Source organism: Armigeres subalbatus, chromosome 2 (genome assembly GCF_024139115.2).
Source record: "Armigeres subalbatus isolate Guangzhou_Male chromosome 2, GZ_Asu_2, whole genome shotgun sequence".
NCBI lineage: Eukaryota > Metazoa > Arthropoda > Insecta > Diptera > Culicidae > Armigeres > Armigeres subalbatus.
The window spans coordinates 302,178,198-302,205,641 of NC_085140.1; the positions used below are offsets into that span (position 1 = coordinate 302,178,198).

At 39.3% G+C, this 27,444-nt stretch overlaps 1 protein-coding gene and 1 pseudogene across 1 annotated transcript; both read left to right on the plus strand.

Annotated features, from left to right (window-relative positions):
* The first annotated feature begins 6,385 nt into the window (after nt 1-6,385).
* On the plus strand, nt 6,386-7,892 carry LOC134216633 (zinc carboxypeptidase A 1-like; annotated as a pseudogene).
* Nucleotides 7,893-24,691: 16,799 nt separating this feature from the next.
* Nucleotides 24,692-27,198, plus strand: LOC134216634 (ionotropic receptor 75a-like). Its single transcript, XM_062695492.1, is given in 6 exon segments — nt 24,692-24,749; nt 24,855-25,027; nt 25,029-25,255; nt 25,317-25,478; nt 25,596-26,043; nt 26,104-27,198. Coding segments are annotated over 5 exon segments (1,518 nt in total). The 5' UTR covers nt 24,692-24,749; nt 24,855-24,889; the 3' UTR covers nt 26,647-27,198.
* The last annotated feature ends 246 nt before the right edge of the window (nt 27,199-27,444 follow it).

Here is a 27,444-nt window from a genome sequence, read left to right on the forward strand (position 1 = left end):
ATAGTTCGCGCGGTCGAGTGAGTAAACTAATTGATGAATATATTTTAATATTTTTTTCAGCATATACTGTTATTGACAAACGCTCTATATTGTCGAATAGAGCTCCTTATTATTCACCTTATTCACTAACGCAAATTATCCTTCCCGAGACATCTATGAAGGTAGTATGGGTTCCCTGCATCTTCACTAGTAGATGTTGAACTAACATTCCTTCCCTTCCTTCCGTGATTGTAAGGACGTGGCCAGGTATACAACTGCTACTGTATAGGAAATGGTACTAATCCCATACAGTAGATTGCTCAATTGAGCATTGTATAGCCACCCACGATTTGTACAATCACATATGCTATGCTATGCTATGCTAGCTGTTGAGGAAAACAGAACAAACGCACGGAATTTGATCTAGAGTGCGATGCTGCAAATAATTCATTGTGTCATTTGCAACACCTGGGCAATGCTGGGTTTCTTTCACATCAATCAAATTTCCATTAAAAAATACTACAAAGCAATCAAATTGATAAAATTTTCCATGAACTTCAAACGCTTTTAAAGAAGGGGTAATCTATGGAAAAATGCTCAATTTTATTGCTTTTTTATATTCTTCAATGGAATATTTCCTTTTTTTCAATGCTATTTATTGATTCTTTCGTGAAAAGGTTTTAATTTTTCGTAAATAAAATAGGGGGAATGACGGCTTTGGCAGGTTTTGTTCTATTATTGTCAGGGGGTTTTTTATGACTGATTTTGCTCAAATTTGGCCTAAATATTCTTTGCATATCAAAGAATATTGTGGCCAAATTTCATAACATTTGGTCGACAAAAACCCCCCTGCCAATAATAGAACAAAACCTGTCAAAGCCGTCTTTTCCCCTATTTATTTTGTGGAAAATTTTATAATTATTTATTTCTAATATTTCTAATATTGGGCTGCAAAATGGTGGGTTGACATCAAGGAAGGAGCACCCAACAGAGCTCTGGTCCCCACAAGTCCTTATCTCACGCTTCCACGGGTCGTCCGATGACAAAAGACCGCCAGCTAAGTGTTTTGTACTTAGCTGGTAGTGCGGCCTGGGCACTGTTGTCCTTCTGACATCAGCTAGAGTGAGAAGGTACGCCTCGAGCGTCTGATCACCAGGAGCTGCGGCTCAAACAGCGTCTGCCTGGTACCCAGCGGCTGATTAACGAAATGCTGTATCGCGTCAGCTATACTTAAGGTGGCAGCCCCACCGATGGCGATGTAGGTAACGCGACCCCGGTAAGGTAGCTTACTGAAGCCTCTCAAATACCACGAAAAATGGAGATAGAAGAAAAAGAGAACGTTATTTTTGGCATCCGACCCGGCAACGAAATAAGGACTATGATTGGAAACTCGGTACCTGGAATGTCAGGACCCTAAATGAACCTGGACGAGTGAGCCTTCTGGCTCGCGAACTGCAGAAGGTTGGAGTGAACGTGGCTGCTATTCAAGAAGTCCGATGGCCAAGATCCGGAGAACGTGAATTCCGAGCCATGGACCCCACGACCAACACTGCATTCAAGTATAACATCTATCACAGCGGCGGTGAAAAAGCTGAGCATGGAGTTGGTTTCGTAGTGATGGGCAAGCAGATGAAGCGAGTGATGCGGTGGAAACCCATTAGCGAACGAATCTGTGTGTTCAGGATACGGGGCAAATTCTTCAATTACAGCCTAATCAACGTTTACGCACCGACAAATGATAAATCCGACGACGTGAAGGACACGTTTTATGAATGTCTTGATAAAGCCTATGGAGAGTGCCCAAAGCATGACGTGAAAATTGTTATCGGAGACGCTAACGCTCAGGTCGGTAGAGAGGACTTTTTCCGTCCCATAATCGGCAGGGAGAGCCTTCACTCTGCTACCAATGACAACGGCCTACGGCTAGTAAATTTTGCTGCTGCCAGAGGGATGGCCATCAGTAGCACTTACTTTGCACGAAAGAACATCCGCAAGCACACCTGGAGACACCCAAATGGTGAAACTTGCAGCCAGATAGACCATGTTCTGGTGGATGGGCGCCATTTCTCGGATGTTATCGATGTGCGGACATTCAGAGGTCCGAACATTGACTCTGATCACTACCTCGTTGTCAGTAAAATTCGATCACGGTTGTCAACTGTATCGAACGAAAGATCACAGCGAACGATGCGTTACAATATCCAGCGATTGTCGGCGGAAGGAGTATCGGCTGAGTACCGCCAGAAGCTCGACGAACGGATAAGTGCAATCAACGTTAGCGACATCATCAACTATCTATGGGAGTCGATCCATAGAGCAGTGAGCACAACAGCAAGAGAAGTGGTAGGCACTGCACAGAGGCGACCCAGGACAGGTTGGTTCGATGTGGAGTGTCAGAGAGTGACAGACGAGAAGAACGTTGCCAGAAGCCGAATGTTGGTGTCGGGTACCCGATCGAATAGAGATCGGTACAAGGAAGCAAGAGCAGCCGAAAAACGAACCCACCGCAGGAAGAAGAAAGAAGACAAGTAACAAGTTATTAGTGAGGCTCAGGAAAAATGTAGCAGAACGATATGCGGAGGTTTTATGAATCTGTCAATGGCGTGCGGAGAAAGACAGCGCCATCTCCCGTCATGTGCAACGACCAACAAGGGAATTTGCTGACAGATAAAACCGCGATTGAATTTCCGTGACCATTACAATCAAGTCCGAAACGACTGTAAAACTAGAATAAATATTCTGAAAAGTGTTTCAAGAAAGAGATCAAGAAGTGATCGTCTTACACTGCTGCGAGTGGCTAATGCAGTAATCAACAGCAGACTACTTTACGGCTTGGAACTAGTTGCTCTCAACCTCCAGGAATTCATCTCAACTCTCGGCCCGACACACAACAAGGCTATCCGAATCATCTCAGGGCTTCTACCATCGACACCTGCAGACACAGCGTGTGCCGAGGCGGGAGAACTACCTTTTCGGTACAAAGCCACAGCCGACCTCTGTAACAAGGCGGTTAGCTACTTGGAGCGTACCAAATCAAATGACAACAGCTGCAGATTGAAGGACCTAGCAAATGAAGCTCTGGATAAATTATGCAAGAAGAAGATCCCCAGAATTGCAGGCCTCCGCCGACTGGGGACAAGAAGCTGGAATAAAAGTAGCCCCAAAGTAGATTGGGCACTGAAAAGAATCCTTAAAAAGAACCCCAATAATACCCAAGCGCAAACACTATTCAGAAACCACATTGAGACTAAGTACCGGGATGCAGAAATCCGTTTCACCGATGGATCAAAGGCAGGTGGCAGAGTCGGTATTGGCATCACATCAGACACAATAGACGATTCCTATCGATTGCCGGATCAATGCTCTGTATTCTCTGCTGAGACAGCAGCCATCTTCCGGGCCATGGCCTTTCCAACAACCAGAAGCACGCTAATAGCATCGGACTCGGCCAGTGTATTGGCCGCCCTGGAATCACCAAGAAATAAACACCCCTGGGTCCAGGCCATAGACACCGTTGCAAACAACAACACCCACCTTATATGGATCCCAGGACACTCGGGGATAAGTGGAAACGAATACGCTGACACACTCGCAGACCTCGGAAGAAACAATCGGTTTCTGATCCGGGAAGTACCAGCCAAAGACGCGAAACACTGGGTGAAAACAGAAATCTCCACAGCCTGGGCCAATGACTGGTTTCGGCAAAGGAATCACTGCCGGATGATAAAGAATTCCACTCTACCTGGGAACGACCAACGAAGCCGCCGAGAGCAGGTGGTCCTATCCCGCCTTCGTACAGGACACACTAAGGGTCTGTTCAAATATCACCTAACGCAGTAGGGGGTGGGGGGTTGTCTAACTTTTGTTACGATTTGTTACACAAAATATAGGGAGTTGGGGTCCTTCGAGATATTGTTACACGTAACAAATTAAGTGCATAGAGAAAAAAATATTGAAATAATAGTTTTTACCTTCTAAATAGCATAAAATCTACAATGAATAATAATTTATTGTATCGTGTTTCAGATTCTACCAAAAACAAGATTTTTTCAAAAAAATTTATTTGTTACGCGTTACGCATAGGGATGGGGGTAGTTCTAAATTTTGTTACAGAATGTTACGAGGGGGTGGGGGGTTCTTAAAAACAACGTTTTTCGCGTTACGTAACATTTGAACAGACCCTAATGCCAATGAACTTAAATCGCTTTAGAAAAAGGGGTAATCTATGGAAAAATGCTCAATTTTATTGCTTTTTTATATTCTTCAATGGAATATTTTCTTTTTTTCAATGCTCTTTATTGATTCTTTTGTGAAAAGGTTTTAATTTTTCTTAAATAAAATATTTATTTTGTGGAAAATTTTGATATTATTTATTTCTAATATTGATTTATTTATGGGATGTTTGTATTTTTTCCTTGGAAAATTATGATTTCTTTATGAAAAATTATTCTTTTAAATTCGCAATTTTTAGTTTTAAAAGTGTTAATTTATTTTTGTTTTGTGGAAAATTCTTAATTGTTTATGGAAATTTTGCATCGAGATCGAGTGGAAAACCCTAAATATGTATGTAAAATCCTTTTTACATCGTTTTGAAAGGGTTAAATACCAAAATATAACAATAAACTGTAAAATACCAAAAGGATATTAAAGAATGTAGATTCAAAATGAAAACTTGCATTTTAAGCCAAAACTGTATAATTCAGGCAAAGGAATATAAAGGATATTGTGTTACGGTTCTGATTAGAATCATAGAATCATGGCATAATGAAGAGAGTTTTGAGATTCTGAATAAAACTTGTATGCCCTGAGAAAAACCTATTAATATTGGAAGGTAAACTAATTTGATGATTCTGAAAGCAATACTGGAATTTCTACAAGAATGCTATTCAAAAGAAACAACAGTAAGAGCTTTTACTTGCATTTTAAGATTACATATTAACTTTGTGATTCTCTGATAAACTTTTTGTTGTAAGAGTTCAGTTCAGATGCTTCGCTGAGGTTAATATCTTAAGAATTTCCAGTACCTCCAGAGCTACGGAAGGTCCCAAATACTTTTAGGATCTATAGGGATATTCAGTGATGAACTTATTAAAGTGAATTATTAAAAAAAAATCACTAATAAAGAAATTAAAAAAAAAATAATAATAAATATAGGGATATTTTGGAAAATTTCTAAACCATTACAAATTTTTCTCGAATTTTTTATAACATATTCGCGAGTCCACATTTTTTTGTATCCTCCTGATGCATCGAAGGTGTGCGAGTTCTAGATATCCTAATACCTGAAACACATTACAACATGATAACATCATCAAAATTTTCGAATTCATAAAAATTTATAATTTCCATGTTGGGCTTAGTTTGATTTTGAATCAGTTAACATTGTCCATCTTCAAAATTGAACGGATTATTCATATGTTTTAGCTACATAAGGTTTTTTCTTACTTTTTGTACTTGAAAAAAAAACCACGTGGTCATAAGGGAGAGGGAGGAGGGGTCTGCCAAATGACCACGATAAACCACTTGGGGAGAGGAGGGGTTGAAAATCTTCAAAAATATGACCACGTGGTTTCTGGATGGCCCCTTGCAAACATTCTCTGAAGTGTGGTATAATCTTGATGCTAATAAAACTTACATTCTTTGAGTGTCAAGCAAGGTAAAAATAAATCACCAAATTAGGGTAAAACATGCTATCGTTGTGGTATGTCCTAATGTTGTGGTAGTGTTAAAATAGTCCATGCTGGATATAATAGCATCAAAAACGATTGTGGATCCGTTATAACCCTTTAAATTAACTTTTTTTCCAACAAAATTCCATTCAAAATGGTGAAAAATCAACATTTTTCCTTCACATATTTCGTCCCTTGAGCCTTTTATTGCGGTAGTGCTAAGGTCCTATTGCTGTGGGTATCGCTCTCCATCAGAAATACAGGAAATACCGCAACAATAGGGCTGACTTTCAAAAAATATCGCAAGGATAGGCAGCTACGTCCTTCTATTGCGGTAGTTTGTTTTATTGTAATAAAAACAAAACAACATAAAGTTTAGCAAAATTGGCCTAATGTTTACGAAATAAAAGCTATAAGAGCACCCTATTCGACAGCCGCAATGAGAAAAAGATAAACAGTTTATTTTTAAAGTTTTTTTTTTTAATAAATTTGGTATGGAAGCGATGCTTAACCCCTCCATAATGGGTCGTATTACCCTATGTGTTGGTAAGCACTTAAGCATTCGGCAATGATGCGATAAAGATGCCATAAAAATAGTTTGCCATTGAGATTGATATTTTTCGACAAGCCTATGGGAACTATTTTAATCAATACGTATGTGAAGGATTAGGTATTCCCTGAAAGGTATTCCCACTCAGTGACTTACACGGGGTGAGCTATAAATGGGAACTTATTGGACTTTAAAAAACTTAGTGTGTAACTGATATCTCCGGAAAATGGGTCTTTCGATAGTCGAAACGTTTGTTGCGATTTTCCTATGTTTTGGAGTGACGACGCACGGAAATGAGGTTGCCCGCTACGATCATTATAGGGTTTACGAAGCGATTCCCTCATCCAACAATCAGCTGAAGCTACTGGAAGATCTGGAACGTTCAAGTGATAGCTTAATTTTCCTGAAAAGAGGTGACCATGTGGGAGCAAAGTTCAATATCGTAGTGGCTCCACACAAGTTGGCGGATTTCAGTGAAGTGCTGCGTAATGAAGGCATTCACACTCGACTGTTGGAGATGAACATGCAAAAGTTGTTTGACGACGAAAAATTCCGGATGTTGTCTAAGCGAGCTAGCGGATCTTTCGATTTCAAGGAGTATTACGAGCTGGACGACATTCATTCTTGGTTGGATAATCTGGCTCTTCAATATGACCAGGTAAAACTTCTAGAAGCTGGCCATTCTTATGAGAACCGATCGATCAAGGGTGTGAAAGTATCTTTCAAATCGGGTAACCCTGGAGTGTTTTTAGAAGGAGGCATACACGCTCGTGAATGGATTTCTCCGGCAACTGTCACGTACATTCTCAACGAGTTGCTAACAAGTCATGATCCGAAAGTGCGCGACATCGCTGAAAACTACGATTGGTACGTGTTCCCGAGCGTAAATCCAGATGGATACGCCTTTACTCACACAAAAGATCGTCTCTGGAGGAAGACTCGTACTCCTTACCCTGGAGGATGTTTCGGAGCTGACCCCAACCGTAACTGGGACTTCCACTGGGCTGAGCAAGGAACCAGTAGCAACTGCATATCTGATACATACGGGGGACCGTACGCCTTTTCCGAAATTGAAACCAAATCGTTGTCCCAGTTTGTCACCTCGTTAAAAGGCAAAATCCAAACCTACATCTCGTTCCATTCGTACTCCCAGGTGCTTCTGTTCCCTTATGGGCACACCGGCGAGCACACTCCGAACCACAACGACCTGGACCAAATCGCCAATGCAACGATTACATCCTTGGCGAAGCGCTACGGCACCTTTTACACGTACGGCAATATCTATGATGCCATCTACCCGGCCAGTGGTGCCAGTGTGGACTGGGCCTACGGAACGTTGGACGTAAAATTGCCTACACCTACGAGCTACGACCAGGTTCAGAATCATGGGATGGATTCGTGCTTCCGCCATCGCAGATTGTGCCGACCGGAGAAGAAACACTCGATTCTTTAGTAACGCTGCTAGAGAAATCGCGTGAAAGGGGCTATTATGATAACTACACGAGCTAATTGAGTGGATGGGTAACTGATATGACAACATGAAATAAAAAAGTCAGAGTGCTCGCTACTTGAAAATAAACTATACATACCTACTTGTGTTTTATTGCTTGAGGCAAATTAGCGTGGTGAAGTATCTTATGACGTAGTGGAGCGGACATTGTGAAGATTCTGCTTCAGTATTTTATTATTATTAATTTCTCACGTTTGCACTAAAACCTATACAGTTTTATTTATGGTAGTCAGAAAAATCTTATGCTTTTGTTAGTTTTATGCTTTATACCGAGGATAATATTAGCATAGAACATGTGACATAGGAGACCGACATGCTTTTCCTGCAGTTCTTTAAATTTCGACCGACTCTTCTAATAAAGTCAAATTAATCCTCGTTTAAGGTGAAGGTGAGTTGAGTACCAAAACAAAGCTTTTAAAGTATTGGTACAATAAAAACTGACGTATACTGGTGTCGTATTTATAAAAAAAACAAAGAATATTAATAGGGTGGTTCAAAAAATGAACCAGCTCCACCACGCTCATTCGATTTCATCCCATGCTCCGAGTGTCCCCCAAAAACCGATTTGAACAAAAACTGGTTGAGCACAAGCCGGTTCAAGTTTGCATGAAAACTAGTATGGGAAACTAAACTTTCAATACACTGGCTACAGCGCCTTCCATCCAAACTCTGCATTTAGGAGTATTTCAGCACAAATCGTAGTCAAAAGTCAAAAACAATATTTTTAGATATTTCCATATTTTTTTTCGTTTTTGTACTCTCAAATAGTAATACTACCTTGCCTTGGGAATTTTTGATCAATATTGGTTACTGGTGAGCAATACTGGCAGCCAAAACATCACCATAATTAACGAATCTGTGTCAAAAGGTCGAAGGTCAAAAGGTCGAAGGACAAAAGGTCGAAAGGACAAAAGGTCGAACGACTAAAGGTCGAAAGGACAGAAGGTCGAATGGTCAAAAGGTCTAAAGGACAAAAGGTCGTAGGGTCAAAAGGTCGAATATGTGTCATAACGTCGAAGGTCAAGAGGTCGAAGGACAAAAGGTCGAAAGAACAAAAAGACAAGAAATGAGATGGAAGTTGTAGATAGTGACAAGTGATATGCCAGTTGGGAGTAGTGAGCATAGATAAATGAGAAGTGAGAAGTGAGAAGTGGAAATGAAGAAATAAGAAGTAAGAAGTGATGTGAGACAAGGAAGAGAGAGCAAGTAGTAAGAGAAGAAAAAAAGATGGAAGAAATGAGGAACAAAGAAGAGAGAAATAAGGAAGAAAGAAGGAAGAAAGAAGAAATAAAGAAGAAAATTGGAAGAAATAAGGAACAAAGAAGAGAGAAATAAGGAAGAAAGAAGAAAGAAAGAAGGATGAAAGAAGGATGAAAGAAGGAAGAAAGAAGGAAGGAAGGATAAAAGAAGGGAAAAAGAAGAGAAGAATGAAGAAGGAAAAAAAGAAAGTAGGAAGTAAAACAGGAAAGAGGAATAAGAGAGAGAAGGAATAAGAAAGAAAGAAGGGAGAATAAAGGAAGAAAGAGAGAAGGGAGAGAGAGGAAAGAAGGAAGAAAGGAAAAAAAGAAGAAAGAAAGTAGGAAGAAAGAAGGAAAAAAAAAAGAGGAAGCAAGAAGGAGGAAAGAAGAAATAAAGTCGGAAGAAAGAAAGGAGAAAAACGGAAGAAAGTGAGAAAGAAGAACAAAGAAAGAAATTAAGAAGAAAGGAAAAAAAAAGAAAGAAGGAAAAAAGAAAGAAGGAGAAGGGAAAGGAAGAAAACAGAAAGAAGGAAAAAAAAGAAAGTAGGAAAAAAAGAAAGAAGAAAAACGGAAGAAAGGCACTCCGGAAGCACTGATGATGATAAGGACGAATTCTACGCGCAGCTGGAACGTGAGTACGACAGCTGCCCAAGCCATGACGTCAAAATCATCATATGAGATTTGAACGCTCAGGTTGGCCAAGAGGAGGAGTTTAGAGCGACTATTGCAAAGTTCAGCGCTCACCGGCTGACGAACGAAAACGGCCTACGACTAATTGATTTCGCCGCCTCCAAGAATATGGCCATTCGCAGCACCTACTTCCAACACAGCCTCCCGTATCGGTACACCTGGAGATCACCACTGCAGACAGAATCACAAATCGACCACGTTCTGATTGATGGACGGCACTTCTCCGACATTATCGACGTCAGGACATATCGTGGCGCTAACATCGACTCTGACCACTATCTGGTGATGGTTAAACTGCGCCCAAAACTATTCGTCATCAACAATGTTCGGTACCGACGACCGCCGCGGTACGACCTAGAGCGACTGAAGCAAACTGATGTCGCCACTGCATACGCGTAGCATCTCGAGGTAGCGTTGCCGGAAGAGGGTGAGCTCGATGGGGCCCCTCTTGAGGACTGCTGGAATACAGTCAAAGCAGCCATTAACGACGCAGCGGAGAACAACGTCGGGTATATGGGTCGAAGTCGACGGAACGATTGGTTCGACGAAGAGTGCAGACAGATTCTGGAGGAGAAGGACGCAGCGCGGGCGTTCGCGCTGCAGCAAGGTACCCGGCGGAACGTAGAACGTTATAGACGGAAGCGGAGACAGCAGACCCGCCTTTTTCAGAAGAAGAAACGCCGCCTGGAAGAAGCGGAGTGCGAGGAAATGGAACAGCTGTGCCGTTCTCAAGATACACGCAAGTTCTATCAGAAGCTCAACGCATCCCGCAAAGGCTTCGTGCCGCGAGCTGAAATGTGCCGGGATGAGGATGGGAGCATCTTGACGGACGAACGTGTGGTGATCGCAAGGTGGAAGCAGCACTACGAGGAACATTTGAATGGCGCTGAGAGTACAGGCAGTGAAAGTCATGGCAGCGGAGGAGATGACTACGTCAGTTCAGCGGACGATGGAAGCCAACCAGCCCCCATCTTGAGGGAAGTTAAGGATGCCATACAACAGCTAAAGACCAATAAAGCAGCTGGTAAGGATGGTATCGGAGCTGAGCTCATCAAGATGGGCCCGGAAAAGCTAGCCACTTGTCTGCACAAATTGATAGTCTGAATCTGGGAAACTGAACAGCTACCGGAGGAGTGGAAGGAAGGGGTTACATGCCCCATCTACAAGAAAGGCGACAAGCTGGAGTGTGAGAACTTTCGAGCGATCACCATCCTAAATGCCGCCTACAAAGTGATATCCCAGATCATCTTCCGTCGTCTGTCACCATTAGTGAATGAGTTCGTGGGCAGTTATCGACCCGGCTTCGTTGACGGCCGCTCGACAACGGACCAGATCTTTACTGTACGGTGATTCCTTCAAAAATGCCACGAATACCAGGTCCCAACGCACCATCTGTTAGTTGATTTCAAGGCGGCATACGACAGTATAGGCCGCGTAGAGCTATGGAAAATTATGGACAACGGTGGATGGTGGATGGGAAATTTAAGCAACGGTGGATGGTGTGCAAACTGTGTGAAGATTTCGGGCGAACACTCCAGTTCGTTCGAATCGCACCGGGGACTAAGACAAGGTGATGGACTTTCGTGCCTGTTGTTCAACATTGCGCTAGAAGGTGTAATGCGGAGAGCCGGGTGTAACAGCCGGGGTTCGGTTTTCAACAGATCCAGTCAATTTATTTGTTTCGCGAATAACATGGACATTGTCGGCCGAACATTTGTAAAGGTGGGAGAACTGTGCACCCGCCTGAAACGTGAAGCAACAAAAGTTGGACTGGTGGTGCATGCGTCAATAGACTGGCCCAAAATGCATGAAATCCTGAATTTCAAACCTTGCACCCTTAAATGACAGTTTGGGGGTCCCAGAAGCTCCCCTGAAAATTTCAGCTCATTCGGTCCAGTGGTTGGCGTGCGCAAATGGCTCAAAGTTTGTATGGGAAAAGTGATCCAAATGTATGAGGAAACGCAACCGTTTCAGTTTTTTGCTTCTAGGTGGCGCTGTAGTCGACGGATTCCTGTTGTGGACAAAATGTAGAACCTTTTTTATATAAGGAAGCGACTGGTGAAGACCGGATGTAAATCCCTTTGAAATTGGCCAAGTTATAAGCATCCAAAGTCGAGGGTTTCGAGCGTGTCCCCCAGGGGTGTTTAAAATGAGAGCAACGTACCACCGACCATTGCGGCGGCGATGCAGGCGTATTCGGTGTCGCAAATTAAATGCAAATTATCCTATTGGTTAATACCTCCGTACTCTGTACAGTAGTGTAGCTAGAGAGGGAGGGGGTGAATAAGGGGGGCAAGGAGGGGGGATCTTTTTTTTTTTGTAGAAAAACACATCCGGGATATTGTTCGATGTTTAATCTCGCAATTTTCTGGCGTCGTTTTATATTCGAGTTAAAACGCTAAAAAAATTTACTCAAAATTGACATAAATTGAAGAACTCAAAATTTGGTCAGGTTTGGTTTATGCTATAGTGTAGAGTTCAATTTTCGAAGTGTGAATGTAAATACACGAAATAAATTAAGTACTTCTTCCATTTATTTTGTTAGCCTCAAATAAAAATATACAACCATCCAGTTCCAACATTATTGATATGATCTCTCAAAATTACCTTATATTTGGTAGAATCGTTCCTTATAGAACAATATTGGGACCATTTTATTATTTCCCCTTTATGGTGATTAATTTCAATATAGGGTATTCAGAAAAATCGATCATTTCAGGAATTTTAATTTTTCATAAAATTGTAAATCCCAAATCATTAGGCCTATTTGTTGTATTAACAAATCAAATAAAAGCTCTTTATTTCTACAGGTATACCTCGATATAACGTAACTAATTTTTCACTCTTTAAATCGTTGTATCTCCAAAACCACTGAACCTGCAAGAAAAATGTGCTTCTTGCTTTTGTGAAGTGATATTTGATCGTGCAAGTGGAATACATAAAAAGAATTTAAAATCTAAGGAAGAATTAAGTACGGAACTTGTTGTCCCAATTGAAAGTTTTAAAGGTGTAAAGTTGCCTTCAAACGGTGAGTTGCTTGGTCGGATGCGTTTTATAATGAAAAATCAACACTTGAGTATAAAACCAGCTGCTAAAACTGTAGTAACTGAAGTTCAAATTTTTTGGGAGACATGTAGAATTCCTCTAATGCAACACTACAATGCTGTTGTTAAGCTCCTAAAATTATTAAACAAAATGCGAGCAATTATCAAAAAAATCTTCTCACGCGGGAGATAAACAGAAAGAGCAAGAGTCTAGTTTCATTAATAATTTGGATCGATTGCTTGACATTGCTCATTAATTAATTAATTCATTTTTGGTAGTGAATGACTGTGCTGAAAGAGGGGTTAAACTAGTTCAAGATTTTTGTGGAAAACTGGCAAAAAATGAAGAACAGCTTCAATATCTTCTCAAAGTTGTTCAACAGCATAGGCAAAATTTTCCAGGTTGCACTCGCCTTGTTATAAAGGAAGGCCTAGCAGTTGAAATAAATAATTAATATAGGTATAAGTGTTGATAACTTTTTAGTTTTATTCAGTTAAAAAATTACGCTATAAAAAATAAAACTGTTGTTTGAAAAATATATAACTTATATAATATCGGGATTCCCGGGATTTATTTATCAATTTCCCGAATTTCCCGGAAAATGAATATAGGTACTAGAATATATTGTAATAATCGTCTTATTTTTTTTAATTTGATGATAACGGATTTCGCATTCCAACACGTGTTGAAGAGAGGCAAGACAAAGAACCAGTTTGTATCTATCGTTCGTTTGTTCAGTAGGTTCAAACGTCGGTAAGCGTTGTGAAGTCGAATTAAAAATTTAGTGTCTGTGGTGAAACAGCAGAGCTACGAATGTTCGCAGATATTCAGGCAATAGCAGCGACCGCTTTGGCCGGTTTGTCCTATTATTGTCAAAGGTATTTTAGGACCTTCAATCCATTTTAATTCAATTCCCGAACAGACTCATATTCCGAAGACTCGTTTTTTTTTTAGATATTTCTGAAGTATTTCATTTGAATATTTTATAATATTGGTGGGCTAACAGATCTTGATGGAAAAACAGATTTCAGGTCTTTAGTATGCGATCATTACAACTGTCTTACAACAAATACTCGCAAAACTTTTGCAATTTGATGCATTTTAGGTGCTGTTCGGCATTTCAAGCAAAGTTTGACTGAAAAAAATGTTATAGCCAGGATCATTAAAGTACGACAATCAAGTACTCGCCCTAATGGAAGAATTCTCATTTCAAATATTTCATCTGCTTTAAATACAAAACGTGTTCAAGTGGACGCACATGTATAAAAATGGTTTATCCTTCAAAGTTGACCAGAAGATTCTATGCACTAAAAAAGTCGTTGAGTATCAGAATAGTTCATGTTTCCTTATATAAAAAAGGTTCTACATTTTGTCCACAACAGGAATCCGTCGACTACAGCGCCACCTAGAAGTAAAAAACTGAAACGGTTGCGTTTCCTCATACATTTGGATCACTTTTCCCATACAAACTTTGAGCCATTTGCGCATGCCAACCACTGGACCGAATGAGCTGAAATTTTCAGGGGAGCTTCTGGGACCCCCAAACTGTCATTTAAGGGTGCAAGGTTTGAAATTCCTGACTTTTCACTTTTTCATATAAGCTTAGAGTGGCCTAATGCGTCAAACACAAAGTACATGCTTGTGGGCGGAAGCAAGAGCGACAGGCCAGCCTGGGAAGCAGTGTTACGATAGACGGGGATACCTTCGTGGTGGTCGAGGAATTCGTCTACCTCGGATCCTTGCTAACGCCTGATAGCAATGTCAGTCGTGAAATACGAAGGCGCATCATCTGTGAAAGTCGGGCCTACTACGGGCTCCAGAGGAAACTACGGTCAAAACAGATTCGCCACCGCACCAAATGTGTCATATACGAGACGCTAATAAGACCGGTTGTCCTCTACGGACATGAATCATGGACAATGCTCGAGGAGGACTACTCGGAGTATTCGAGAGACGGGTGCTTAGGACCATCTTTGGCGGTGTGCAAAAAGACGGTGTGTGGCGGACCACGAGCCCGCCCAATTCTACGGCGAACCCAGTAAACCCAGCTAAAGCCGGAAGGGTACAATGGGCAGGACATGTTGCAAGAATGCCGGACAGTAACCCTCTCAAAGATGGTGTTCGCTTCCGATCCGGCAGGTACGAGACGACTTGGAGCGCAGCGAGCGAGATGGGCAGACCAGGTGCAACACGACTTGGCGAGTGTGGGGCGTATTCGAGGATGGAGAGATGCGATCTCGAACCGTGTATTGTGGCGTCAAATTGTTGATTCAGTGTTAGGATATATGGCTCAAAACCTTAGTCTTAGTTAGTGGCGATAGATGTAATAATGCGTTGATGTGGTGTGACAGTACGGTTAGTCATCAATTACCTACATCGATTTTTTTTGCTGTTACTTGAAATATCGAAAAGTATGGTCAATCAATAAATTAAAATTATTTACTTGAAAAAGCCACAAAACCGACGCCAAAAAAAATCCGTACACTGAAGGCTTGTTAGAAAATTTGTCCAGTAAACAATGATTCGTCAGTTTATCAATATTTAGCACATGCAGAGTTTTGTGAAAAATGCAGAATCAACGCTCCCTCAACCTCACCATCACCAATCTCCAGACAAGAACCCTATTGAAAATCTGTTGGGTCCTCGTATAGAAAGTTCGAGTACACACGGTACAGAACTAAAACCAATTTGAGAAGGTTCTAGTGATGAAAAATATCTCCCCAGAAACAACAAAAAAAAGCCGGCAAAATAAATGGAAAGACGTCTTTAGAGCGTAATTGTAACAAAAAAAATACATACAAAGGATTAAAATAAGGTTTTGGACACTTTAAGCAACATTTTGAGCATTGTACGGACATTTTTGGCGTTGATTTTGTATTTTTTTTTTCTGTTGGAGAGCTTAATGAAAAGATTAGACTGCATTGGCGTAAATAAGGGGGGGGGGACTAGGGGTGGCTTAGCCCTCCCTAGAAAAAAAATAGCTCCCACTAGGATTTGACAAAGTAGTTAGCAGTGATATCAGTTTTCAACATGTAGCATAACGAATTATTGAAAAAGTTTGAAGACAAATGAGTTATCTCGCATATTCACCCTGTCATAATGAAATGAGTGGCAGACAAATGAGTTTTATTCTCATTTCTGTGAAAGATTCCTGTGTGGCACTAAAATTGCACTTGGTGTTAATTATGAAAAGGCAATTGGCGAATAAAGGTTACATGAAGACGAAGAAGTCGAAAGATGATATTTGAGAAAAAAAAAATGCACGGGAAGCAGACGAATATTTTTTAAAAATCCTCAAATTGAACTTTTCTTATATTGTATAAAAAAACACATAATTTCGATTTTGAATTTTATTTTGTGATATTGCACTTTATACATAGTATGGTGTCAGGCCATTTGGCCGAATGCCGTCTGGCCGAATGCCGTTTGGCCGAATAGTTAAAAAAAATTAACCTCAAATTACGAGTAGCGAAGGATGAGAAATGAAACGTGAGTAATGAGAAGTAAGATGTGAGAAGGGAGATGTGAAAAGAGAACTTTTTCCTTCTTCTTCCTCCTCTTTTCTTCTCCTTCCTTTTCCTTCTTCCTTCTTCATTCTTCTTCCTTTACCTTCTTCTTCCTTCTCCTTCTTCCTCCTTCCTTCTTTATTTTTCCTTCTTCCTTCTCCTTCTTCATTTTTCCTTCTTTCTCTTTCCTTCGTACTTGTCCCTTTTCCCTTCTTCCTTTTACATTCCCCTTTCTTTCTTCTTCCTTTTTCCTTCTTGCTTCTTCCTTCTTCCTTTTTCCTTCTTCCTTCTTCCTTCTTTCTTCATCCTTCTTCTTTCTTCCTTCTTCCTTCTTCCTTCTTCTTCCTTACTTCTTCCTTCTTCTTTCTTCCTTCTTCCTTCTTCCTTCTTCCTTCTTCCTTCTTCATTCTTCTTTCTTCCTTATTCCTTCTTCCTTCTTTCTTCCTTCTTCCTTCTTCTTGTTACCATTTTTCTACTTCCTTCTTCCTCTTTTCTTCTTCCTTCTTCTTCTAACTTCTTCCTTCTTCTTTCTTCCTTCTTCCTTCTTCCTTCTTCTTTCTTTCTTCTACCTTCTTCTTCTATCTTCTTTTATCGTCTTCCTTCTTCTTTCTTCCTTCTTCCGGCTTCCTTCTTCATTCTTCCCCTTCTTCCTTCTTCCCTCTTCTTTATTCCTTCTTCCTTCTTCTTCTATATTCTTCCTTCTTCCTTCTTTCTTCTTCCTTCTTCCTTCTTTTTTCTTCCTTCTTCCTTCTTCCTTATTCTTTCTTACTTCTTCTTTCTTTTTTCTTTCTTTCTTCTTCCTTCTCCTTCTATCTTCTTCCTTCTATCTTCCTCCTTCTATCTTCTTCCTTTTTCGTTCTTCCTTCTACCTTCTTCCCCTTCTTCCTTCTTCTTTCTTCCCTCTTCCTTCTTCCTTTTTCCTTCTTGCTTCTTCCTTCTTCCTTTTTCCTTCTTCCTTCTTCCTTCTTTCTTCATCCTTCTTCTTTCTTCCTTCTTCCTTCTTCTTCCTTCCTTCTTCCTTCTTCTTTCTTCCTTCTTCCTTCTACCTTCTTCTTGTTTCCTTTTTTCTACTTCCTTCTTCCTTCTTCTAACTTCTTCCTTCTTTCTTCTTCCTTCTTCCTTCTTTCTTCTTCTTTCTTTCTTCTACATTCTTCTTCTATCTTCTTTTATCTTCTTCCTTCTTCTTTCTTCCTTCTTCCTTCTTCCTTCTTCCTTCTTCATTCTTCCCCTTCTTCCTTCTTCTTTCTTCTTCTTCTATATTCTTCCTTCTTCCTTCTTTCTTCTTCCTTCTTCCTTCTTCTTTCTTCCTTCTTACTTCTTCCTTATTCCTTCTTACTTCTTCTTTCTTTATTCTTTCTTTTTTTTCCTTCTCCTTCTATCTTCTTCCTTTTTCCTTCTTCCTTCTTCCTTCTTCCTTCTACCTTCTTCCCCTTCTTTCTTCTTCCTTCTTCTTTCTTCCCTCTTCCTTCTTCCTTCTTCCTTCTTCCTTCTTCCTTCCTCCTTCTTCCTTCTTCCTTTCTCCTTCTTCCTTCTGCCTTCTTCCTTCTTCCTTCTTTATTCTTCCTTTCTTTTTTCTTCTTCCTTCTTCCATCTTCCATCTTCCTTCTTCCTTCTTCCTTCTTCCTTCTTCCTTCTTCTTTCTTCTTTCTTCCTCTTCCTTCTTCCTTCTTCCTTCTTCCTTCTTCCTTTTTCCTTCTTCCTTCTTCCTTCTTTCTTCTTTCTCTTCCGTTTTCCGTTTTCCTTCTTCCTTCTTCATTCTTCCTTCTTCCCTCTTGCTTCTTCCTTCTTTTTTCTTCCTTGATTCTTTCTTCTTTCTCTTTCCTTCTTCTTTATTTGTTTTTCATTCAGAGAATTTCAACTATTCGGCCAAACGGCATTCGGCCAGATGGCGTTCGGCCAAATGACCCTTTCGGCCAAATGGCATTCGGCCAAACGACATTCGGCCAAACGGCATTCGGCCAAATGACCCCAAACCACATAGTATAAAAAGAGTCCAACCCCGTACCGCTAATCGTTTTTCATTAAATTGCTCCTAGAATTTTTGAGAGTTTTAAAATAATTTCCGTATGCTCTACCGCGCATTTTTTTTTAAATATCATTCTTCGACTTTTTCTTCTTCATGCAACCTTTTTTCGCCAATATCTAATTGATTTGAAAGCATCAACGCAAGCTTGATATGAACAACAACGTAGATGATGATGATGATGATGATGATACTACCATCTATTGTAGCAAGGCACCTGCCGATAGCACTGGCCATATCTGACAAACGATTTGATCATGACTATACTACTGTTTGTATTTCATCAGACTCCTGTATGAAGGGCCAAAATGGGTGTGGTGGTTCCATAAGCAGAGACACTTATGCGAATCCACGGGATGAATAGAGAATCTCCTTCCAGAAGAAAGTTCGTACATACAATATTATAATCTAGCCCTCGTTTCCCAGATTGACCCAATAGATGGGGAGAAGAGCCCGCCCTTTATCCACGAGATGTTAACAATAGGAAGTTGGCGATTCCACTCTTCCTATCCAAATCGCTTCAATCGGGTGCCCTGATGGTTTTTTTATGGTATATTAGCATATAGTTTCAATATAATGTGGTAAATATATAATGAAATTCTCTCACCAAGTTTCAATTCCATGTCCTGGACGAGGAAGGACCTTTCTGCAACGCCAGCTAGTTTTAGATTTATGCCTTCAGAGATAGAAAATCAATAGCTCTTCACAAGATGTTCTGGTTTAGATCAGGAAATATGCTTCATTCTGGTTCAAAGATCGAGAAATAGACTTCTTGATTTCTGAAAAGATGAAATAAAAATACGGATGGCAGTATCATGAATAATGACATAATTGTTTTGATTGATATGAATATGCATTCTGAATTTTTTGCCTTTCTCGTACAACGACCTTTTTTTCAGAAACATTTTTTTGATAAGTACAACACAACTATATTTTGAACTGTGGTGGGCTGGTTAATCAACAAAAATTGACAATAACTCTACAGTGATCTAATACGATCTAATGGAAGAATACGAATAATTTGAAATACATTTCTTCTCTAGACATAATACGAAATGACAAAATATGAAAAGTGTTTGCTTATATGTAAACCGTTTGTTTAAAAAACTGCATATGTGACATTTTTGGGCAAAATGAGATTTTTATATATTCTGAATCCTCGTCCAAAAATACGTAATCTGGCAAAAAAAAACGTAAAAAAATTTTGTTCGAAAACGTATGACTTTTTTTTCGTACGCACTTTCAAGATTACGGAGATTATAAGTATTAATATAAATATAAGTATAAGTTTGCTGTAGCTAAGTTTTCAGCCGTTTTAAAGTGTCATTGAATAAGAGTAATGTTTTCTTAGATTTTCGATCTACCATGGTATTCTGAAGAAGTGAGGGATTCCTCTACTCAAATTGAAGAAATTGTAAGAATATTTTAGGGTTCGAAATTATTCAAAAATCTAAAATATAGTTGAACATCATAGATATTAGAGACATTTATAATAGACTTAGGAAGTCTTCTTTATCTTTTTGAAAGCATTAAAGATTTAATTAAAATAAGTTTATAAAAATAATTCCTGTAACCACTCTCCGTACGGGTGAGAGTTTGACTAGGTTTTAATAAGGTACCCCGGGGCAAGTGGGACCTAAAAAAACGCTAGTTCAGCAAAATCGCTAAGGCATACTCAGAAAACAGGGTATTTCAGGACATTAACCACGGATACATCATTATATGCTTCCGTTGTTGAAGTGTAGGCATGTTGTAAGCCATTTATTCAGTTACAAAAATATTGGTAGTTACATAAATAAATTTACCTACGGGACCCACTTACCCCTTCAAACGGGGCAAGTGGGACCTATTCTGCTCTGCACTGGCAAACGAAAATAATTTGAAGAATGTAGATATAATGTTCATGTAATTTCCGAGTCGTAGTATTTCAGATCATGGATGGGGGTTTATTGATTGTCCGACTTTTGTTTTTGACAAAAGAAAGGGATTAAAATATCAGCAGATAAAAAACAAGACAACAGCCGGTTTACTGTTTAATTGTCTGTTGTCTGGCTTTACATTAGCCTACTTTCTTACCAAATGTGTAAGATGGAGGAGATAAGCAAATCTTTGTTCACTTTTCGAATGAATGTTTCTCTGTTTAACACAAATTATTACATAAATTAAAACTTCAAAGGGGACGTTTTAATTCAGGCGGTGTTGTAAATTTGTAATAGAACGAAATGGCCAACTTATGTCTTAAGCACTTTATTTATCTGATGATCCCTTTAATCTGATACGAAGTTTAAAAATAACAAAACACAAAACAAAACCTGTTGATCTATTGTAGAATAAATAGATTGTTTGTACTGTAAACGGAAAGTTTTGCATAGTTATAACCATTGCTCTTTTCCATTAGGGAGATAATTTTCAGAAAGTAAAATTCACATTTGGTAAATCAACTGTACACTACTTCTTAACAACTAAACCAACGATATCAACTACATTTGATTCAGATTCATATGATATATGAGTGTTGAAGTTATTTTTCACTAGACAACAATCTAAAAACAGGTAAAATGGCTCTATCGAAAATGTTGTTCAAATATGTCCCACTTGCCCCATGTATGTTAAAAATCAAGGGAAAATGAAAATAGCAGATTTTGGCTTTAATCAAAACTTTTGAATCGTTTTCGATGTCACACAATTATTTAATTGCTCAAAATATTCACTTTCCACATCAATGATGAATTTAGAAACGACAAAATAGTTGGAAATCCATTGAATTAAAATAAAAGTAATAGATTTTGCCAGTAGTTCAAAGTCATGATTAAACAATACCATTAGTATGGTACCGCAAATGGTTTTGATTCCAATTTTTTTTGTGTCAGGCGAATTCGTTGATAATTCTGCTTCATCTTCCTAGAACATTGTTACCATTAAAAACGTTCACCTATTTATCGGCAGCCATAGTACCCACTTACCCCGTATTTTCACTTGCCCCGGGGTACCTTAATCCTAATACAATTTTTCCAAGATCTGAGATTTTTATCATTGGAGTTAACAACGATATCTTTTTGTTTTATAATTCGGAAAAGGATTTTACAGATCCTAGAAGAAATTATCAAAGTTGGAAATTAAGACACAAACTTTCAAAAGATGGGTACGAGCCTGTCTCCGGCTGAAATATAATAAATTCAAAATAAATATTGTAGGAAATTTTGAAATAAATTTCTTATGATTTTTGTTCCGATTTCGTGAATTTCAAATTTATGTTATTTTGCTAGTGGACATTCAAAAGGATCCTGAAATGAACAATTCCTGGAATAATTTAACTGATCTACTAAATGAGTTAGTTAAATTCATGTTCTACAATTTTTTATCTGATCAGTATATATCCTCCGACTTCAAGGTCTTAACAGGCTTGCCGCTATCTGAGGCCGAATTATATTGAATGGCGAAAACTGTATTAAAGGACTATAATAATAACTATGTTGAAATAAAGCTTGGTGGTGATCCAGCGATGGATGAGGTTGAATGTCGAGCAACCATAGAACGATCGGCAATTTGTCTATTATGCTACGTACAGCTATGATCCAATTGAGTGGGCTTTACATATTGTGTTCGTCGTCGTCGTAGTCTTCGATCCTCCATTTAGATCAAAGAACTATACGCAGCACGAGTCTACCAACAGGTTCATACATGAATTTAACAGACTACAAGATGTAATTTCTACAAACATGATAACATAAGTAATTCGTGATAGATTAAGATTATTTTAAGAGGACAATCGTATGTGTGACCATAATCATGTGTATTATGTATAAGTAGGGTAACGGGCTTACAGCCTATAGTACAATAAATCAAATCATATGAAACATCCGAATCGGCATTTAAGTATCCACTAAACAGAAGTGCAATTATGGTTTGCAAAATTTGTTAATATCGTACAAGAAGTGTCTAAGCTGTGTGGCGTTGGACAGGCCTATAAACATGAACAAGTCTAATATACTGTTCTTCAGTCACATGACAGATCGATTTAAAAAAAAGGAGATAGAAATATACGCAAAAAGAATAAAACAGTTAGTTATAATAAGTGATTCAGTGATACTCAAAGAAATACTCCACTTCACAGCTATAACACGGCAAACTTGACGACCAGTACTCTTATTTTCAATTCCTATTCCTGCACTTTTCAGGTGGGCGGCCGTATAGTACCTTCTGTGTAACAGCTGCAGCCGCTTGAGGCTTGTGTTCTAGTTCCTAGTCGCTGACTAAGGCTAGCGACTTGTAACTGCGCTACTGGAATCACCGCCACTGCTCCTAACGCCTTATTCGACCCATACTGAAGGAGACGCAAGTGATTTTTTCTTCATTCCTGGTTCATTGCACTGTCATTGATGTTTTTGTTGTGGTTGGTGCTTGATCCATTGGTTTAGGGTTGCCGCTTGAAGTGAGAGTTGAACATTTGATGTGGTTGGCTTGATATCTTCCTGTAGTTGTCCGAAAATTGATGTTTAGAAAATATCGAGCAAAATGACAGAGGAAAAAAACGTCTTGCCGGGCCAAAGCCTACTCCATGAATCCAAGCTTGATATGAACAACAACGTAGAGTTACCAAAATATCAATCAAAGCAATCGTGTTAGCAGTCAAAGATATGTGGTCAATCATCACGGACTAGAGTAAAAGATTTTCAGCAGACCTCCGCTTGCCAAGCAGCATGATAATCTCCAAGTCTCTCGACATTTTGCCTTGGAATCCCTTAATGACTTGCTTCGGAAACCCTCGCCGATCGGAATCCCTCTGACGATTTGCTTTGAAATCCATCGAGGAATAGTTTCGCAATCATTCGACGATTCGTTTCAGAATACATCGACGGTTTGCTTCGGAATTCCTCGAAGATTTAGTTTGGGCTCCCTCGAGGATTTACTTCGGAACCCCTCGATGAATTGCTTCGGAATCATTCGATGACTTGCTTCGAAATCCCTCGACGATTTGCTTCAACATCCCTTCGCAATCGCTGGAGGATTCTTTACGGAATCCTTAGAGGATTAATTTACTGTCCCTCGACGATTTGCTTCTGGATCCGTCGATAGATTGCTTAGAAATCTTACCACGATGTTCTTCTACATCCCTGGAACATTTGCTACGAAAACCCTGAACATTCACGTTGGAATTCCTGGAGGATTTCAGACGGAATCTCTAAAACATGTCCGTTGGAGCTCCTGGAACATTTCCATCGGAATTCCTGGAATATTCGCGTTGGAATTCTTGGAGAATTCCAATTAGAATCTCATTGGGATCCCTGAAACGTTTGAATATGATCCGTCACAGTGTGCGGGACCAAGCCGAGCGCTACAACACTTAGTCGCAATAGCAATAGCTATCAATTTGAGTCGTTGTAGTAATCATCGGCTGGTAAATAAATGCTCTTCGACACTGTGGGCTACAACAGAAAAAAACATGCTTGAGAAAAGCACGTGCTTGGATGAGTGTGATTGCCTTAGGTGGTTGGGCCATACTCATCACATTACCACTAAGATAGAAAGAGGTTTTAAATTGTTTGAGAATTTTTGAAAAGAAGCTCAAAATAGAGAAAATAGATGAAGGGGCTATAGCCCCCCCCTGGGCATCGGGGTTAGTTACGCCAATGTTAGAGTGTTTATTTGATTTCAACGCTGAAAAGACATGAACATACATTGCACATTTTCTTATAACCAATTTAACGTTTCATTAAACATGTTTTATAAATTATTTTATATCCGAGCCATCACTGTACGGATAATTTATTGACACAGTATATATTGGACATCATAATGCAATAAAAGCTTCTTATAACAAAGGTTTTGTCGTTTGAAAGGCAGTCAATGTTAATTTGGATGTTTTCCGACGTCGAACATTCAAAGCAAACACTAATGATTATACAATCAGTGTCAATCAAGCTGAAATTTGTTCTCAATTTTCCAAACAAGGCTGTTTGATGCTCCTGAATGTTTGATGTTCTACTCAATTAAGGATGTCCGACGTTGCATGATTAGAGGGATCAGTTTTTTGTTTATAATGTGGAAGACATCTTACTTCAATAGTTTTTTTTTATAATTGTATGTGCCATAAATCAGCATGGAAGGCTCAATTCATGTCACCCAATTGATACTCAGTTACTTTTCTGTCACCAATCTTAATTATATTACAGTTTTTCATTGTTGGGAGCATGCAGGTGATCGAAAATGTTAGAACTCGTCATAAGACGAGTTAGTACTATCCGTTTTGATGAAATTCCACTAAAAAGTCTAAATAATTTCCTTATCTTTTGTTAGAAATTGGTAGTTTCTCTGCATTTTTTCTCAAAAAATAATATATTTTCCGTTTTAAACAATAAATTCTTATTCCAGAAAGCCAGGATTTTGTAAGGGCCGCCTCCGAATCAGCATTTTTTGTAGATTTAGTGAACCTGGATGAGGATGCTTTTGGCGTAAATCGCATAACGGATAAATTTCGAACTGACGTTGGAGTGGTTTTGGATTTCGAATGCGCTGGAAGCGATGAACTCATATTGATGGTTAAACTATTGATTGTTCATACAACCGCAATCATTAAATAATGTTGCTATTTTAGTGCATACTTCATCACTGTTTTTTCAACGTCAACTTTTGGCTCATAGTAGATCGCCATTCCAATGGTACCATTTTCGACTTTCTTATGAACGTGGATCTGTACGTAGATTCCGAGATCAAAGTACTCACCAGCGATGGTTTGTTCGATGTGTACAACAATGGACGTCCTCTTGGCGGCCAGTTGAATATAACCCTCGATAGGGACGTTATTCCGTATACTAGCTGTTTTAGGTCCCAGTCGATTTGACGGTAAACCCAAATATGAACATCGTCGAACGCTTTCGGATTTGACGATGAGGGTAGGAACCGTGTCGCAGAGATTCCCTCTGTTGAACCACTCGATAGAGCAGATTGTCACCCATCTGGAATCGGATAAGGATCGTCACATGGATCATGCCGTGCGCTTCGGCCATCGACTGATCAAAGCTTTGCATTCGACTTTGCGTTATAAGTTGGAGATTTGTTTAGATAGAAGTGTGGTGTTTCAACTATATAAGCTTCTTCTATTTCAGTGTTCGTTATATTCACTACGATTGCTGGACGTTCAATGATTCTACTGGGGGTATTCTTGGCGCACTGGTTAACAGGGAGATTGATCTCTCGTCAACAGGCTTGATGACAAAGATCAAAAGAATGGAACACCTGGCAAGCGTTATGAGTTACATGACTTTTGAGTATGTTTGTAAACCAATCATTAAAATGGATCAGACTCGGTCGATTCATCTTCAGAATACGTTACAGGAGATTGGAAAAATGTACTTTTTAACTAATTGACGATTATTACATTCCAGATTGATGTTCGTCTTCAAAACTCCGGAAAGCACTCAACTAACCGATAACGCCTTCATCAGACCATTTTCGACCAACGTTTGGCTCATGATTTTGTTGACCATCGTTCTTGGCAGCATTGTCATGAAATTTAGCTTCACCGCAGAGTACAATCTCAGAGATAACTTTAATGCCAAGGAGAACCCACCTTTTATGAGCTTGATCGTCGAATTTCTCGGAAACTACTGTCAGCAAGGATCTCAATACATGCCGGAAAGCTTATCTGGAAGGGCAATGCAGCTTTTCATGCTGCTATGCACCCTGATGGTATACAATTATTACACATCGGAAATAGTGTCGGATTTGATCGGAAGCCATAAGGAATCAGATATCAAATCGTTGGTTCAGCTCGCTAACAGTCACATTGAGTTGGGTATCGAAAACGTAACATATGAGAAGGCTTTTTTCTACGTAAATGGATTATTTTTTCCAACATATCGAATATGTTCAATAAGTTTCTTCTTTTCCTAGGAGTCTCACCTCCCCGACGTGGACTACCTCACCAAGAAGAAAGTTACCGATAAAACCTTCGTCAACTCATCGGTGGGCCTCCAGCGAGTGCGTCGAGGCGATTTCGCCTACAACTGCGAACGGAATGTGGCTTACAATCTGATACGGGATACGTTCGACTCGACGGAAGTGTGCGACCTCAACGAGCTAGAAAGCATGCCAACGCAGTTCGTGGATCACGTGGTGCGCAAAGATTCGCCCTTCCGTGAGCTGTTCAGAGTGAAGTACACCCGAATGTTGGAGGTTGGCATCAAGAAGAAGTTTTCCGATTATTGGGTGGCCAAGAAACCGGAATGCTTTTCTGGAAGTATTATATCCAGTGTGACCATAGCCGGTGCTTTGCCGATATTTGTCCTACTTGGTTTCGGGTTGTTCCTATCGGCAGTGGTTTTCGGAGCAGAAATTTTGGCGCGGTTGATTTCTGAACATTCTTCCAGGGCGTTCATGGATAAAACCTTCGAAAAGATCACTGCGGATGGAAAAGTGAAAAAGAAGTTCCTGTAAATCAAAGATATTTATAATTATTTCTATACAACCTATTCTGCCTATAAATGCATAACAGTCCCATGTAGATAGGAAATCAAGCAAACATGGAACTGTTGTGAATTTACGGGGAGTATATGTTTAAAGGATTTAATATGATGCTGCGCCACTTGATATAGATCTTATATATGTTCACATTCAAGCCATTTGTTGTTCTGGAACTGATGGACAGAAAATAACAAAAAAAACTGTAGAGATAACAAATTACAAGCTATTGAAATAATAAATCAAAAACTTTCTGAAGCCTACAAAAACATTTCATGTGCAATGTTCAATGTGGGTTGGACTTTTATTCTTTTTTTTGTTTTTTTTCGTGTTTTTAAATATCTTCCCAAATCAAGTGTTTGGCCACAAGACTCTTCAGCTCTGGTAATAATTTTTGTTTAAAGTTATTTTTAAGGTATTGATTTGTTATTGAAATTTGATAACTTTAACAACCATTTCAATTTAACTGCATTCCATGGATCTATAAAAATCTTGTAAAAATGTATCCGTAAAGATTACAGTGGTAGAATAAAATGCAATAGTACTGAACTCGGTCTATGGATCTTTAAAAAAAAAGCTTATAATCTGTATGTCAAAGATATAAAATAACAAAAATCCAGCTTATTGTATCATTTTTAGTTAATAAAGAAAATGACTATATTTAGGACTTCCGCTAGATCAAAAAATAAATTTTAAAAATCACATTGAAGGCATTCAAGTTAAATGTAACAAATATACGGCACAATTGATCCGATAGTTGTGGGTGTACTAATA